At 44.4% G+C, this 14384-nt stretch overlaps 3 protein-coding genes across 18 annotated transcripts in view; 1 reads left to right on the top strand and 2 right to left on the bottom strand.

Annotated features, from left to right (window-relative positions):
* The window catches only part of LOC119461693 (neprilysin-1), a 559943-nt gene that overhangs the window by 43537 nt on the left and 502022 nt on the right, over positions 1–14384 (bottom strand). The gene's annotated exons all lie outside the window — the stretch shown is intronic.
* The window catches only part of LOC119461694 (mucin-2-like), a 303059-nt gene that overhangs the window by 143402 nt on the left and 145273 nt on the right, over positions 1–14384 (bottom strand). The window lies entirely within an intron of this gene.
* Positions 1–14384, top strand: part of LOC119461695 (uncharacterized) — a 38241-nt gene that overhangs the window by 19027 nt on the left and 4830 nt on the right. Inside the window, exons 3-5 of the mRNA XM_037723063.2 lie at positions 7933–8022; positions 12666–12704; positions 13989–14039. Of these exons, the coding sequence (XP_037578991.1) occupies positions 7933–8022; positions 12666–12704; positions 13989–14039 (180 nt within the window). The remainder of the gene's footprint in view (positions 1–7932; positions 8023–12665; positions 12705–13988; positions 14040–14384) is intronic.

Genomic DNA, 14384 nt, shown 5'->3' with positions numbered 1-14384 from the left:
GTGGTGCGTCTTAAGCCTTTCTACGCCCGCTGACAAACTTAGGTACTTTGTTATTTTGTTATTGTTTTTTGTTATTTTGTTTATTACGCATGGTTTTGTTTTCGCTTTTGTGTTTGTTTGTAGCATCGGGACGATGCTTTTTAAGGGGAGGGTATTGACACGTACACATGTTTATCTTTCACTGGTACATTGGCTGACAAATGTTAAACGTTATCGCTCGGCGCAGGACGCGCCTGCATCGGAAGCTTCTCGGACGTTATCGATGCTTCTATCCGTCGTCTGTGGTCACCGACGCCCATGTAATCTGATTGTATGAGCGACGCGAATTGTCTAGAACTTTCTGGAAGACACGCGGGCATCAGGGATTAATCTGGAACCTTCGATGACTCAGGTATAAAAGCCGACGCGTTTCGCCGCTGATCAGATTTTCGACGATCGCCGACTGTGTTCGCCGCTATCGTTGTGCTTTGAGTGTACCTTGCTTTTGTGGGCACAGGTTCGCCCAATAAACAACCAGTTTCGTCGTACACAGTTTTACGACTGTTTTCTTCAGCGTCACTACTACGTGACACTATGATTTTAAGAGATCAGGTCGTATCCATCTTTTCCCTGCTTTTTTTCCACCAGTACTCTAATCGTCTCTTGCTGATCTCTACGGCTGATCTGTTTATGCTTCCTTCCACTTTAAACCCAAGCGCTTCTGGGAGTTACACGTTACCTACGGTTCTCGCTGGGTGGATCCCGTCGCATTCCATTAGGATGTGCTGAGTGGTCTCTGGATCTTTACTGCAGCATACACATGTCTCATCTAGTTCCGAATATTTGTTCCGATATGTTTTCCTCCTTAGGCAACCGGCTCGAGCCTGAAATAGCAGGGCACTGCCCTTTGTGTTATCGTACAAATTTTCCCTTCTAATTTCTTTCTTCTCATTCTTGTAAATCTCCATTGTCCTTTTTGTTTCCATTCTTTGCATCCAATTCACGGTCTCTATTTCTCTCGCTTTCTTTCTGATGACCCCTGGTTGTCTATTTACAGTTTCGATTATCCTGTACTTGGTTGCCAACTTCATTGACCTCTTCCTCCATTCTGTGTCCACGATTTTCATGTAGAGATACTTGTGCACTTTAGCCGCCCATTTATTTTCATCCATGTTCCTGAGCCGTTCTTCAAAACTAATTTTGCTCTGTGCTTCTCTGACTTCAAAAGAGGCCCAACCCATGTCATCCTGCACTGCCTCATTTGTCGTATTACCGTGTGCTCCCAAAGCCAACCGGCCTACTGATCTTTGGTTAACTTCCAAACCCGCCAATATATCCGATTTTAAGCATATAATGGCATTTGCAAATGTTAGCGCTGGCACCATTACTCCTTTCCAGATTCCACGCACCACCTCATACTTATTGTGGTCCCATAGTGCTCTGTGTTTCATTATTGCTTCATTCCGCTTCCCCTTTATTTTCAGATTATCTTGGTGGTTGCTTGAGTAATTCTTTCCTTCGTTTATGTGTACGCCGAGGTACTTATATTGCTTCACTATGGGTATTACTTGCTGTTGAATTGACACCACGAAGTTACTCGTGTGTTCATTAAAGATCATAGTCCCTGATTTCTCTGTGCTAAACTTAAGGCCTAGATTTGTCGCAGCGTTCCCACAGATATTCGCAAGCATCTGTAAATCTTTTTTATTGTCCGCTAGTAGCACAATGTTGTCTGCGTACATCAGTCCAGGGACCTACTGTTGCACCATTTGTCCATTACGCATGTAGGATAAATCGAAACCTAATTCGCTGTTTTCCAGTCGTCTTTCTATACCCTTGACGTAAAGCGTGAACAACAATGGGGACAGAGGGCATCCTTACTTCAATCCTTGGTGAATTCCCACCATTTCATTTCCTTTTCGGCCTTCCCATACCACTTGTACTTGGTTGTCTCGATATATATCTTTTAGCAGCTCCACGAAATCGTCATCTATTCCCTGTCTACGGTGTCATAAGCTCCTTTAATATCTAGAAATGCTATCCATAAAGGTCTTTTCTGAGCTACTGAAATCTCTATGCACTGAGTTAGTACAAACATATTGTCTTCTAAGCGTCTGCCTGGCCTGAACCCATTGTGTAGTTCCCCCAATACATTGTTTTTCTCCACCCACTTTGACAATTCTAATTTTATGGCTTGCATTGCCATTCTATATATCACCGACGTCACTGTAACTGGCCTGTACGAGCTCGTGTTATCCTTATCTCCTTTGCCTTTGTAGATGAGATTCATCTTGCTTTCGCGCCATCCATCGGGAATATTTTTTGTTCTAATCACTTGCTCTATGGCATTAGTCAGCAGTGCCTTATTTTTTGGACCGAGGTTTTCGATTAGCTGTATTGGGATTTCATCGGGTCCTGCTGCCGTGTTGTTAGGGACATTTTCTGCTGCCTTTTTCCAATAAAAGCTTTCTGTGCTAAATTTTGATCTCTCAGGCCTCTCTGTTGTTGCTGGATCTGTTGTCTGAACTACGCTTTTTCTCGTGCCGAAGTTATGCCTGATAACGTCTGTGATGTACCGCAGCGCATCATCGCCTTCATAGATGTTACCGTCGTCATCCCTTAAAGCCGTTTGCGAGTTTATAGTTGGAGCTCCAAATGCTTTTATATGGTTCCAGAATCTTTTTGGAACGCCTTCGTCTCTTTTGTGAATGTTATGCACCCAACGTTCACTTGCGCATTTAATTTTCTCTTGCACGAGCTCACTCGCAACCCTTTTCTTTTCTCGGTATGTATTCCATCTAAGGAGCACCTCTTCTTCTTGTAATCCCAACTTTTTGGCTTCTCGATGAACCCTAGATGCCTCTTTACGCTCTTCTATAGCTTGTTTAATGTCCTTGTTCCACCACTTAAGTGGTTTCCTCTTTCCAATCCAACAATTGTTTTGCTGTGTCCGCCTTATTTCATGCTGCATAACCTCCGCCAGTTCCTTATATTCCCAGACTGCTGTAGGAAAAGCCTCAATTTTCTTCTCTATGTTGTTTGCGATCTCTGTTATTTGCTCGTCATTCATGTTTAAAACCTCTGAGGCTATTGGTTCATGTTCTGCGCTGGTATCTCGCCCAAACTTTAAAGCTAAACGTCTATGATCGCTTCCCAGGCTATTTTTTCCATTTTCGTCTATTATCATTTGGTCTAGTTGTTCGTAGACCATTTCTGAGACTAAGGCGTAGTCGATACATGACTGCCTGTTTCCGCATTGCCACGTTACCTCTCCATGACACTTATTCTCCCTGTTAACTACTATAAGGTTCTGTTCATCACACAGATCCAGCACTAGAGAGCCGTTGTAATCAGTATATCCGTCTAAATCGTCGATGTGCGCGTTCATATCTCCCACTAATATCACCTGGCCCGATTTACTGAACTCATTAATATCGCTTCTAATGCAATCAACCAATTCCTTATTTTTTTCTCTGCTATCACTACCTGTCCATAGGTAAGCTACTCCCAGCCACGTCTTTTTACCTTGCTATGTCCCACTAATCCATAAATGCTCTTTACATGTCTCGTTTACCCTTCGCCACTTCAGACCTCGCCTAATTAGTACGCCTACGCCTCCGCCTTTCCTTGACCCGGTAATTCTGTTGCACCCTTCCCATACAAAGTTGTCAATAACAGGCGGCTGCTCCAAATCTCGTAGATGCGTTTCGGTCAAGGCGTACACGCTAATCGCTTCATCATTCAATTGCGTTTGAATTTCCAGCCATTTTTCCTGCTTGCGACCACCCTGCATGTTAATGTAGCAAATTTTGCCTTCTCTATTCTTATCCTTTCTGCGTCTTTTCCTGACTCCTCGTCGCCTAATTCTGCCCTTTACTGCTGTTTCGCTATGTTCAATACTTAATCCTTCTTCCTGATTGCCTAGGGCCCGCCTAAAAAAGCTACAGCTCGTGCCGCGAATCGACGTCCGACCGGTGTTGCTACACTTTCACTAAAATGTAACCCGTCACGCACAAAAGCGTCTTCGCGGCCTGCTCGGTGCACTTCTCGGTTGATGTCAATGACCGTGAAATTCATTGGTTTAGCTAGAGTCCAAATTTCCCTGTTTACTGCAAGAACTGCCCTTTCAATTTCATAACCCTGCCTTTCAACCTCTGGCACCGTGCACACCGCGATTTGTACTTCCTTTGAAACATTACGCAGGTCGGTGACCCCTTTGGCTATTTGCTTTGTGATCCCTGTTCCTTGTCTCTGCAGTACATCAATCACTCCACCCATTATCACCACTAGGTGTCTCTCCTCCATTGTGTCCCACATGCGTTCCTTGGCCTTCGCTACCACCTCTCTAATCGGCTTTCCCGGAAGCGCGCTAACCTGGACTTGTTCGCCTGCACCTACCTTCTCTGTTATCGCTGGTTCTACTTTACGCATGTTGGAATCCCCAACAAAGACAACTCGACGCTTTCCTTTCCCCTCACCGCCGAAAGCTGCCCCCGAAGTCACAATGCCCTCCCCTCCTTTCTTATCCTTGCCCTTGGCTTTGTTTTCTTCCCCGGCCGCGTCAGTGGTATCCCCTTCGTGATTATCACTGACGTTTCCGCCACTGCTTCCTGGCGTGGCGGGTTCGGCTGTCTCTGCACTCGCATCCGAGCCAGCTCCGTTCGCGGTGGTCGCCTCGATGCGTTCATCATTGCTTTGCAGAATGGTGGCGCTCAGCTGGATTTCTGCGTTAGCTAGCTTTACTTCTGCCTCCTTCCTCTGCTTCTGCTCGATTTTAAGTTCCTTTTCTAGCTTTCCAACCCGCTTAGCTAACTTATCCTTGTCTTGCTCTAGGCGGTCTAGCCGCGACCCTAGCACACACATCCTACAGATAAAATCTGCACTATTCGCTTCGCGTGCTGACTTAAACCGCGTTTCTTCCAGCGCGTAGGAACGCTCGCGTGGGTTCCCCCTAGTACCAACCATCATCTCGTACTAACAAGGCGTAGATGTGGCAAAAAAAAACAATTATTCTTTACCTACTTTTATCTAAGCGAGAAGACCAAGAAAGTGAAAAAGCATTAAAATAATTTGTAAAGATTGCTTGGCTAAGCTAACCCCCCTAAAAAAGAAACCAAAAAGTGAAATATAAAATAACAAAACTTATCTCTTTGGCACGCTGCTCCTGCTGCGCTGAAATGGCACCTCAACTCGACACGTCCGCTCCCGTCGGCTTCCACAAACGGCAGCGCCACCTAGTGGCCGCCGGTACTCAGACAGACCTCAAACGGCAGCTGGGAAAGGGCTTTGTCTTTCAGTTTCCGTGCAACATATTTGTGTTTTCTCGTATATTCGAATAACAATCAAATGCTAGCATGTCTGCAGCTTGTGTGTAAGTCAGTACTTCACGCATTTTCTGACGCAATTTACTTTTAAACATTGATTTAGTTCAGTAAGGTACTTGCGCTTGGTAGAGGTCCTAGTAGAATGAGGATGTATACTGCACTACCGCACACACGTGCGTGTGCGCGTGGCATACGGTACTTGTGGTGGTGGTGCTTGTGTAATGTCGTCTAACTTTGGTTGTGCATGTGGGACGTCGGCAACATCCTCGCTGTACATCCACGTTCACGAATTTTTTTATACATCACCTTAATCTTCTTTTTCTTCCTCAACACAACCAAACCGTTTCTTGGCTAATCCCCCATAATGTGTAGGAGCCTTGCGACAGCTGCGACAGACACCGGCGGCGGCATTCGTTGTCACACCGTCGTCAGCATGCCGTCTTTTTAGTGCGATCGTCATCATTCTCGCATGGTTTATCCGGTTGACGTTATATCGTCATCGTCACCCCATCGCCGTCCCACCATTGCCGTCATTGTTTTCATGTCGTCATCGTCACGTTATCATCCTTCTACCATCCTTATTCTTTAAAGAATTCCGTCGTATAGTTATACGTCTTTGTCGTTCCATCGATATCATTATTTCTTCCTCACTATATCTTCACTGCGTCAGCGTCATACAGTCGTCGTCATGCGTCCTTGCTCATGAGAGACCTTGCCAAGAGAATGTCATAGCAAAGAGGGGCGATATCGGAGTATGCACCATATTGTAGCGAAGGGACGCAGCAGTTAGTTTTCGTACGCATCAGCTCACCAGGGAGACGTTGATGAAGGGGGATGAGCTCTGGCAGCGGCAGGTGCAGATCGGCAGGTACGACGACAGCAAGAAGTAACATTTGAAGAAACTAGATTTATTTAACTTGGCATTAACTTGGTGCCTTAAAACTGTACACACACATTTTATACATGAAACGATGTCATACCGATCGTCGACGGCCTGCCCTGCCTGAGCGGCCTGGTCTCCCGTGGTGAAGTGGTGCCGTGGGCTGCTGTGTCCTTGCTCACTTAAAATGACCCAAAACCCCTTCCTTAAATGTGTTTCTGCAGCATTCACGGGGCCCGCGGTCCCGTGAGAGACGCAAGCCTCTGCACCAATCGCCAATTCTAGCCAATCAGGCAAGCCGTCGTGCTCCAATAGGGGCCAGAGTTTTGGGGACCACGCAGACATGGTCGCGACAATATACCGTGAACAACAAGTTTGCGGTTATATGATGGCGTCGGCAAACGCGGTGCACGTTCCGGCATGTGTAAATGGCTGCGTAAGACGCTGTGGCCGCTCCCCCTTACTAGAGAGTACTGCACGTTTCTAACGCGTTTGTGCTAGCGTCCCCTTAAGCGGGAGATCCGATGATTCCCTCCGGAGCTTCGCCCACTCATCATCATTCACCCCGTGGATATGCTGTGATTTTTTTTCTTTATTGCATGGAATTATTAGTAGTTATATGCGAAAATGAGTTACGTTACATTTATACACACATGAAACAGCCACGCTCGCGGAACATGCATTTATGCGAACCATATGAGTGCGTTCGAGCGTCGTCGTATTCGTCCACAGCTGGCGCGTTCGCACGCGCTCGTGCCAATGCTCTGCGAGGTGAACAAGAGGTTTTGCGCGCTATGCTCGGGAGAGATATAAATAAAATGAGAGCGAGAGAGAGAGAGAGACGCATTCATGAAGCGGGTCTACTGGAAAGCGTTGTCGGCATTGCAATGCGGTGGAACGCGGTGTCGGCATCGTAACGCGGTGTCGGTGTTGCAAGCTGCGCTATGCAACGCGCAGAGACGGCCGTAAGTCCGAGAGAGAGAGAGAGACGCATTCACGGAGCGGGTCTGCTGGAACGCGTTGTCGGCGTTGCAACGCAGTGGAACGCGGTGTCAGAATTTCTGCCAGCTTAGCAGTGTCTTGAGCTTCGCACGGCCTCGTACAAACTTTCGCATTTTTCTCTTCCGAATTTAATTTTAAATTGTTCTCCTACATACGTTTTACGGAATATCACTTCTGAAGCTTTTGACTGCATGCGTAATTCAGCTAGTCAAAGGTACTACTGGAGTATATTACTGGCAATTTCAAGTCATATGCCCCGGCTTCAAGAATATTAGATTTTTCGTAAATATAGTTCTGGCATCAATAGCACGAACGACCTGTCCGCAACTTAAGGCACTTCCGAATATAATTAACCATTTTAAGAAATAACCAAATCAGAGATGACAATTCGAATGTACTAACATGCTAACAAATGTTAACATTATTATTATGCTATGACCCATTGTGATGTAGCAAACCGGTCTAAAGCAAAATGTAACAGAAAACTATAAGAAATCTACTAAATTCAACCCTTTTGGGCGTTTTCAGGCTCACTCCATAACAACAAGCAAAAGGTATTGATTCAGCTGAACCAACCCTTCTAGGTGCCTTGAGCAAGATCTGTATTCTTTGTATTGTGGCGAGGTTATATTCAAATGCGTTGAAAGCAAGATACTTGTAGCATCCGCTACAAGTATTTTGCTCTTTGGTAGAAGAAGCAGCATGATAGAGTGATCGACGCCAGCGCTGTATTAACTCTCCTTCCAGAAATTTGGTTTCGGCGACTACAACTCGACAGCCTGCTTGAGTGACCTGAACCACGATGATATCTGCAATAACCCTGATCGAGTTGCCGAGGTGAGCGAACGCACCTGTCTTTGAGTCTTCTCAACAAAACACGGCCATATGGCTGCAGCTAAGAGGGAGTTGTCTCTCTTTTGCAGTTGGGCTCAGTTTTTATTCTTGCACAGTAGCTATGCTCGCGTTTCACTTGTAGTAACAGGCAGTTGTGACGACGATTTTGTTATTCGCATAGTTATTGGCTAGTCAATTCTAGTATACGAGCTGAAATGTTTTCTGAAATGCACAGTTCGAGCGGTAAAAATGTCTCCTTGAGCCGAATTATCATACCAAGACATTCATAAAAGCGGCCACTAGTTAGCACAGATGGTGGAGTCTCCGGGGTGCCTGCGTCGGGAATTGTGTAGTGTCACGTCGTTAGTCTGCTCCTTTGGATATGAGTAGATTAGCTGCTTAACATCGTAGTTTTAAATAAAACAAAATTGCCATTTATTGAGCCGACAGTCGAGGAGCTTAGCAGAGGTCCACCAAGCAGTAAGCTCTCACACCGGCACCTAGAAATGCGAACCGCCTGTCTATGCGGCATGCGCAGTCGGGCTTTTTGCTAGCATTAGTTATTATATCCTGTTATATTATTTTTATTATTTACACTACCTTTTCCCGCATGGCTTACTAGTAGTCCATGAGTCTCTACGGTTCTTAGGCTCGGGTTTACTAGACAACCGGAATATAGGTCAACCCCTGACCTTGAAGGGGAGAAAATTGGGGCAAACATTCTTAATCAAAAGCGCCTATATACTGATTTTAATCTAGTGCATCGCTTATCCGTGATCCATGCTCCTGTTCGCGTGTCTGCCTCCGCATGAAAACAGGGCATACAAACGGCACAGGTCTCATTCGCCGGATCTACCTCCACTTTCATCGGATGATGACTGATTCTGGCTCTCCGGTTTCCGCAGAGCGTCGTCATCAGTTCCGTCAAGGGCACCGCTGTGAGAGTCCTATTATGAAACGCCCAACTGGCGCTGAGCAACCTCGTTGACATTGACTTCAGCAAACTCCAGAACCTTGAATTTGAAAGCCCCTGAAAATTGGTGAAACGTTCCGCTTTTCAACTTGAATGACGCACATCACAGAACATGAAAACCACACCGACCACGCAACACAGAAATAGAGACGGGAGCTGACAACGCAACCGAACGTGGTCGCAACGCGACCGCATGTGGATATGGATATCGCTATGCGTTCGGCGAACGTGCACACCACAGGTTGCCAGATGAATATTCACAATGTGCTAAAAATGCTACATAAGACGAGGAGCGACGTTGGGTATTGAAATTCCATCTCTTTTCTTTTTTCTCCCTTTTTTTTTGGGGGGGGGGGGGGGAGGTGGCGGAGGCGGAAGTCTTAACTTGAAGTTTGGTTTATAAGATACACACCGTTGCCTGGTTGCGCCTTTTTAAATGGTGGTTGTACCGCAGTGTCTTGATGTCCAAATTACCGCTTCAAACTTGTCGTTGGAAAGCTAACCTATGCTTGTGCTTCATTTCACTTTTATAAATGAAAAAGATATTTACATAGTGAAAACTTGAATTATTCCACAGTACAGTAAATATCATTCCCCTCGAGTAAGCAAGCTCTTACTGTTACCTAAGCATACAGATCACCCCCTCTTTAACTTGGTCTCTCCCCAAGAGTTCCATAATTCATAACGCCAGATGCATGTATGAGTACATCCGCCGTAACCTCTCCCACGCACCTGTCTCACTAAATCTGTTCATGTACAGGACATTAATTCCCAGCAAGCTAGAATACGCAGTATGGGATCCCAGCTCGGAGAATCTGATTCATACCCTTGAATTCATCCAAAATTGTTCCCCTGGCCGCTTCATTCTTCGCAAGTACAACCGCCAAGAAAGCATTGGCGAATTGCTGCCTCTTGCTTTTCGTCATAAGCTTTTCTGCCTGTGTTTATTCCACAGAATCCATTATCATATTCCTACTCTTTGTGACACGCTTATTACTCCCTCCTGATACGTATCGGCTAGGATTGATGATTCTAATAAAGTTGGTGTTTGGTTTGGTTGGTCTAACCAAAACATCGCTCGAGGGGAACCACGTGTGCGGATCTTTAATCACCTATCACCATCAGCAGTTTCGTTCCAAACTAGCTAACTATGGTATAATGAAGTGATCTTAACTTGTTGTTCTTCTTATAGATATATCCCTTTTTTATAGTATTGTAGTTAGGTAGCATTGTTTATGTTATTGAAATAGTGTAGCCACTCCCCTCCATCATGCAGTTAGGCCGGAAGGTATCATTAAATCTAAAATTAAAAAAACATTTCCTGTAAATTCTCTTAACTGCCTCATAATGGACATCCGCGTTAATTGTAGCCATGGTAAAGAAAAGAAACCGGTATAACATGCGATTATTACACCTTCGGTGCTCGGGACATCAGTCTTTTTCCGCCGCCAAAGTAATATTTGCTGTGCAAATAACGTGGCTAATTAGAAAGCAATATTTGAAGATTTCGAAATTTTTTAGACCCATGGCATGGCTACCGATGGGGAAACTTATATTGTCGTAAGGGTTCCTATTCAGTAATTTTCCGAGAACGACAAGCCCTGCGCAATCATTTTTACACCTTTTTATTCACAGAGCACGAAATAGAAAAGTGCGGCATAATTGCACGCCCACGCTCTGCGACACCAGTAGTCCTAAACATGATTTGAAAACAATAACTCCGCTAACTCGAAACAACTTTGTCATTGCGTAGGCTGCAGATGACATACGTCATTCCGCTGATAGCCGTATCAGTGGAAGCAAGCACTGAACGACAGCCTGGAGCTTCCATTGATTGCCAAGCGAGAAATTGAGCAACGTTGGTTCCTTCCAATCTCTGTAGGGACGGCTGGAGTCGTGGTGCACGGGCGCGCAAATATTTGGTATTTTGCTAGCGACGTGTAAAGCGCTGTAAGGTGAAGAGATTTTCCACTTCATGCTGTCAATTCACAGGCGTTGCTGCTCTTTATTGAGTGGGAACCGATGCAGCTAAAATACAGCCAAGCAACACGCACGCACATCGCGGCTGGTGACGTTTCCCAATGAGCCGAGTAAACACTGCGTTACACAAACGCTATATTTAGAACAAAAGGAAGACAGCTCAAGTGCAATGTGTCGCGAAATTGTAACGCTTGTGACTACATTAGGAAAGTTACAGATAATTATTGAACCTTTGTTTTGGTTTTCGTGCGTGATATGTCGTTCGCCAGGTGTCTTTTGTCAACTAAACGTGGAAGCTTTTTGCGATTAGGTGATTAAAAGGTAGGAAACGTTGAAAGTGTGTGGGGGGGAGGATAATTGTGACTTTGGTAATTAATTATGTATTTGAGCGCTCTGGACCACTATGAGTGTGCTTTACGGGCGGCAAGGAATGGGCCGCCCGTTACCGAGGGAGAACTACAAATTACCACCAACATCAAATTTAGCGAGAATGGGTAGAACAGTATGTGGCGAATCTCTGTATGAGGCTAAGTATACGTGCATCAAATACAGCTTTTGTAAGCATTTTGTTCATCAAGTTTTAGAAAAGGTTCATGTAACAGCAATGGTAACAGCAATGATTCCAATATCCCCACATAACTGTGGGTTACAGGTATTAGGTTTATATTTCGTGGTAGTGGGGATCATGACATCCGCAATGTGTAACGAAACTTTCACGCTTTCGGACTAATTAGAAGCGCTGCAAATGATTACTGAACCGTCGTTTTCTTCCTTTGTTCATATGCCTCGTGTGGTTGGTAGTTGGTTTATCAGGTTTCCTCATTAAACTAAACAAGGCACCCTGTTTATGAAAGGCGGCAACAAGGGGGCACGTTATCTAATGTGTAGCCAAAGTTGAAAGTTTGGTGCATAATTACTGCCGTCCCAGTAAATGGCGTATGTAGACGATGCGGAGTGTTATAAGTGTGTTTTACGTTACAGTCAAGTGGGTTTAATTCGGGTGCTTAGGGAAAATATGAGAACAACCGAGCTCAAATTGAGCAAACCGTGGGAGGGGGGGGGGGGGGGGGGAGAATGCACACTATTGCAAATTTTTTGCGTTGAAAAATGTGTGTGGGTGAATTACTCTCATTGCAAAATTTCGTAAGAAAGTCTCACACACATTTGGCGAGGGCCATCTTTCAAACAGAACAGTCACATACGCACAATGTTTTCAAGGATGTGATTTAATTACAGGCATTTGAATCTCGCATTGAAACTGCTCGAAAATAAAAAAAAAACATCTTCACTGTAAATTGAATTTCAGTTCTGCAAAGGCACTTATGTCTGCTGTAGTTTTCTTTTTTTTTGCTTTTTGTTTTTTTTACCACCTTGGTTAACGTTAGATGAGACACCCTGTATTTATTAAGGTTGCATTGAGAAACAGCCAACGATTCATTACCATCAAACGGCACCTGTTTTGACGGTCGCCATCATATTACTGATGCCATTCACTTTCCTTCAAATTCTCCGATTAAGGCTAACTTATTCTAATTCGTGATATATTACAGTGCTCTGGCGTTTGGGTATTAGGACACAGCAGCAAATGATACCTATGTTTTTCTTCGCACCATGGAATATTTGAATAAGGGCCGAAGGTCAATGCCGAGTAGGAAGAGCCTACTAATGCGAATTTCCCTGTCATTTCTTGCAGTATTACGACTGCTTTTTCAAGCAGCACACCTTCATTTTTGTAAGTATCATAGACTGATATAAAGTGGTCCAGGGACTGCTAACATGCTTCTCTCAAGTTTCCTTTTACATAAACTACTTTACATGTTGCAGAAATGAATAGTGGTAGGACAAGAAATGTCGCTGACGCCGCAGTTTCGACATTGGTACTTGTCTTCGTCAGAACAGTGCATGCTTTTGCTGTACCCGTATGAAAGGTTGGATCCAGCAACGTTATTTGTTGTACTACTGTTCAACAAATTTTGATGTCCCGACTTACCTGGGAATTTCTTGTTCTGGTTATTTCACGTCATGCGGTCACAACGGTATGCAGTACCAGACAATGAACACGTGGTTTTGCCATGACTGACCAAACATTGGAGCCTCTTGGATGCCCTTATTCTTTTCGCTGATCACGTGATCACTGTGCTATTCCTCAAGTGCGACTAACATACCTCAGTTCAAAATAAATTCTGTTGCATTGAACCTTCGTTGAGCGGCGAAAACGTTACCTAATGGGAACAAAGTTGTACAAGAAGAAAATGTGAGTAGCAGAATATTTTTTTGCTAGAAATAGCGTGCGGAGCAATTTCAAGTAGAACATGGATGGGTATTCAACTATGATTTGAGTTGTGCTTGCTTTTTTTCCTGAGATCTGGATATTTGGATGTGTATTCCACGTTTAATAAAGGATAATTGCCTGAACACTTTAGAAACCCTAACCGTGCAGTCGTAATACTTTATATCGAACCGTACTGAAAATCCCCATTTAATGGTTGCATAACCGCCAAATATTGACCGCCACTTACTATTAGCATAGCGTCGATGTTTTCTTAGCGATGCTGTCGTTGGCATTAAAATACAAAGTTAGCAGAGTCATTGTCATTACTGGTGGACTGTATCTTATCGTAAAATATCACTTTTAATATTGCGCCAATCGAAGTGTCGTACTTTGCCGGGCTATATAGTTGAATGGTTTAAAAAGCAACATTTGCAATAAGGTTTCTTTTTTGAGAGCATTGTTAGGAGGAAATCAAAAAGTGGAATATGAGGACGTAGCAACTTAGAATATTGTCGGAAAGTTCAATCGAAACATCACGTCTGTTAGATGCCAGTTTCCTGTGCGCAGACCTGCTGAGATTTTATCTCTGAGATGCGTCGTTAGTTGCAGAGCTCCGTGGTCATGACCAGACGTGCCGCCATATGTTCAAGTTAACTTGCCATATTAGCGCAGTGAGCTAAGCAACGCATGTGTGAGCGCTCTTTATTTTAATTTCCTAACAGTTTCTATGCTATGCCGTTTCAGCACAACGTTAATGCCACAGCTGAAGAACGGGAGAAGATGAAAACTTTCTGGGTCGGTATACCTTCTGACCTATAAATTCCTTGACATACCATCTCGGTGCTTCCATTATAATTCGCTGTGAGGAATGTTGGTCTTTGTTACTGAAAGAATTGGTGAGCTTAAACGAGATAATGCTCGGCCTGAATAGTAGCGAAAAGTATCGATCCGTCTGCTCAGCGTTAGCGAAGTCTTTCTGAAGAGTCGCACGTCACAGACACCTAACGTTTGTTTACTTACATTTTCCTTAGACCGCATTGCCTGCCTCTCTTAGATATGTTTCAATTAATTTGTATTTCTTACATCACCGATTCCTTCCTTGCCTGTATTGAAAGCGATGACACGTTTCTTAATGGCGTG

This window comes from Dermacentor silvarum, chromosome 8, assembly GCF_013339745.2.
Source record: "Dermacentor silvarum isolate Dsil-2018 chromosome 8, BIME_Dsil_1.4, whole genome shotgun sequence".
In the NCBI taxonomy this organism is placed as follows: domain Eukaryota; kingdom Metazoa; phylum Arthropoda; class Arachnida; order Ixodida; family Ixodidae; genus Dermacentor; species Dermacentor silvarum.
This window is presented reverse-complemented; position numbering and strand designations above follow the sequence as displayed.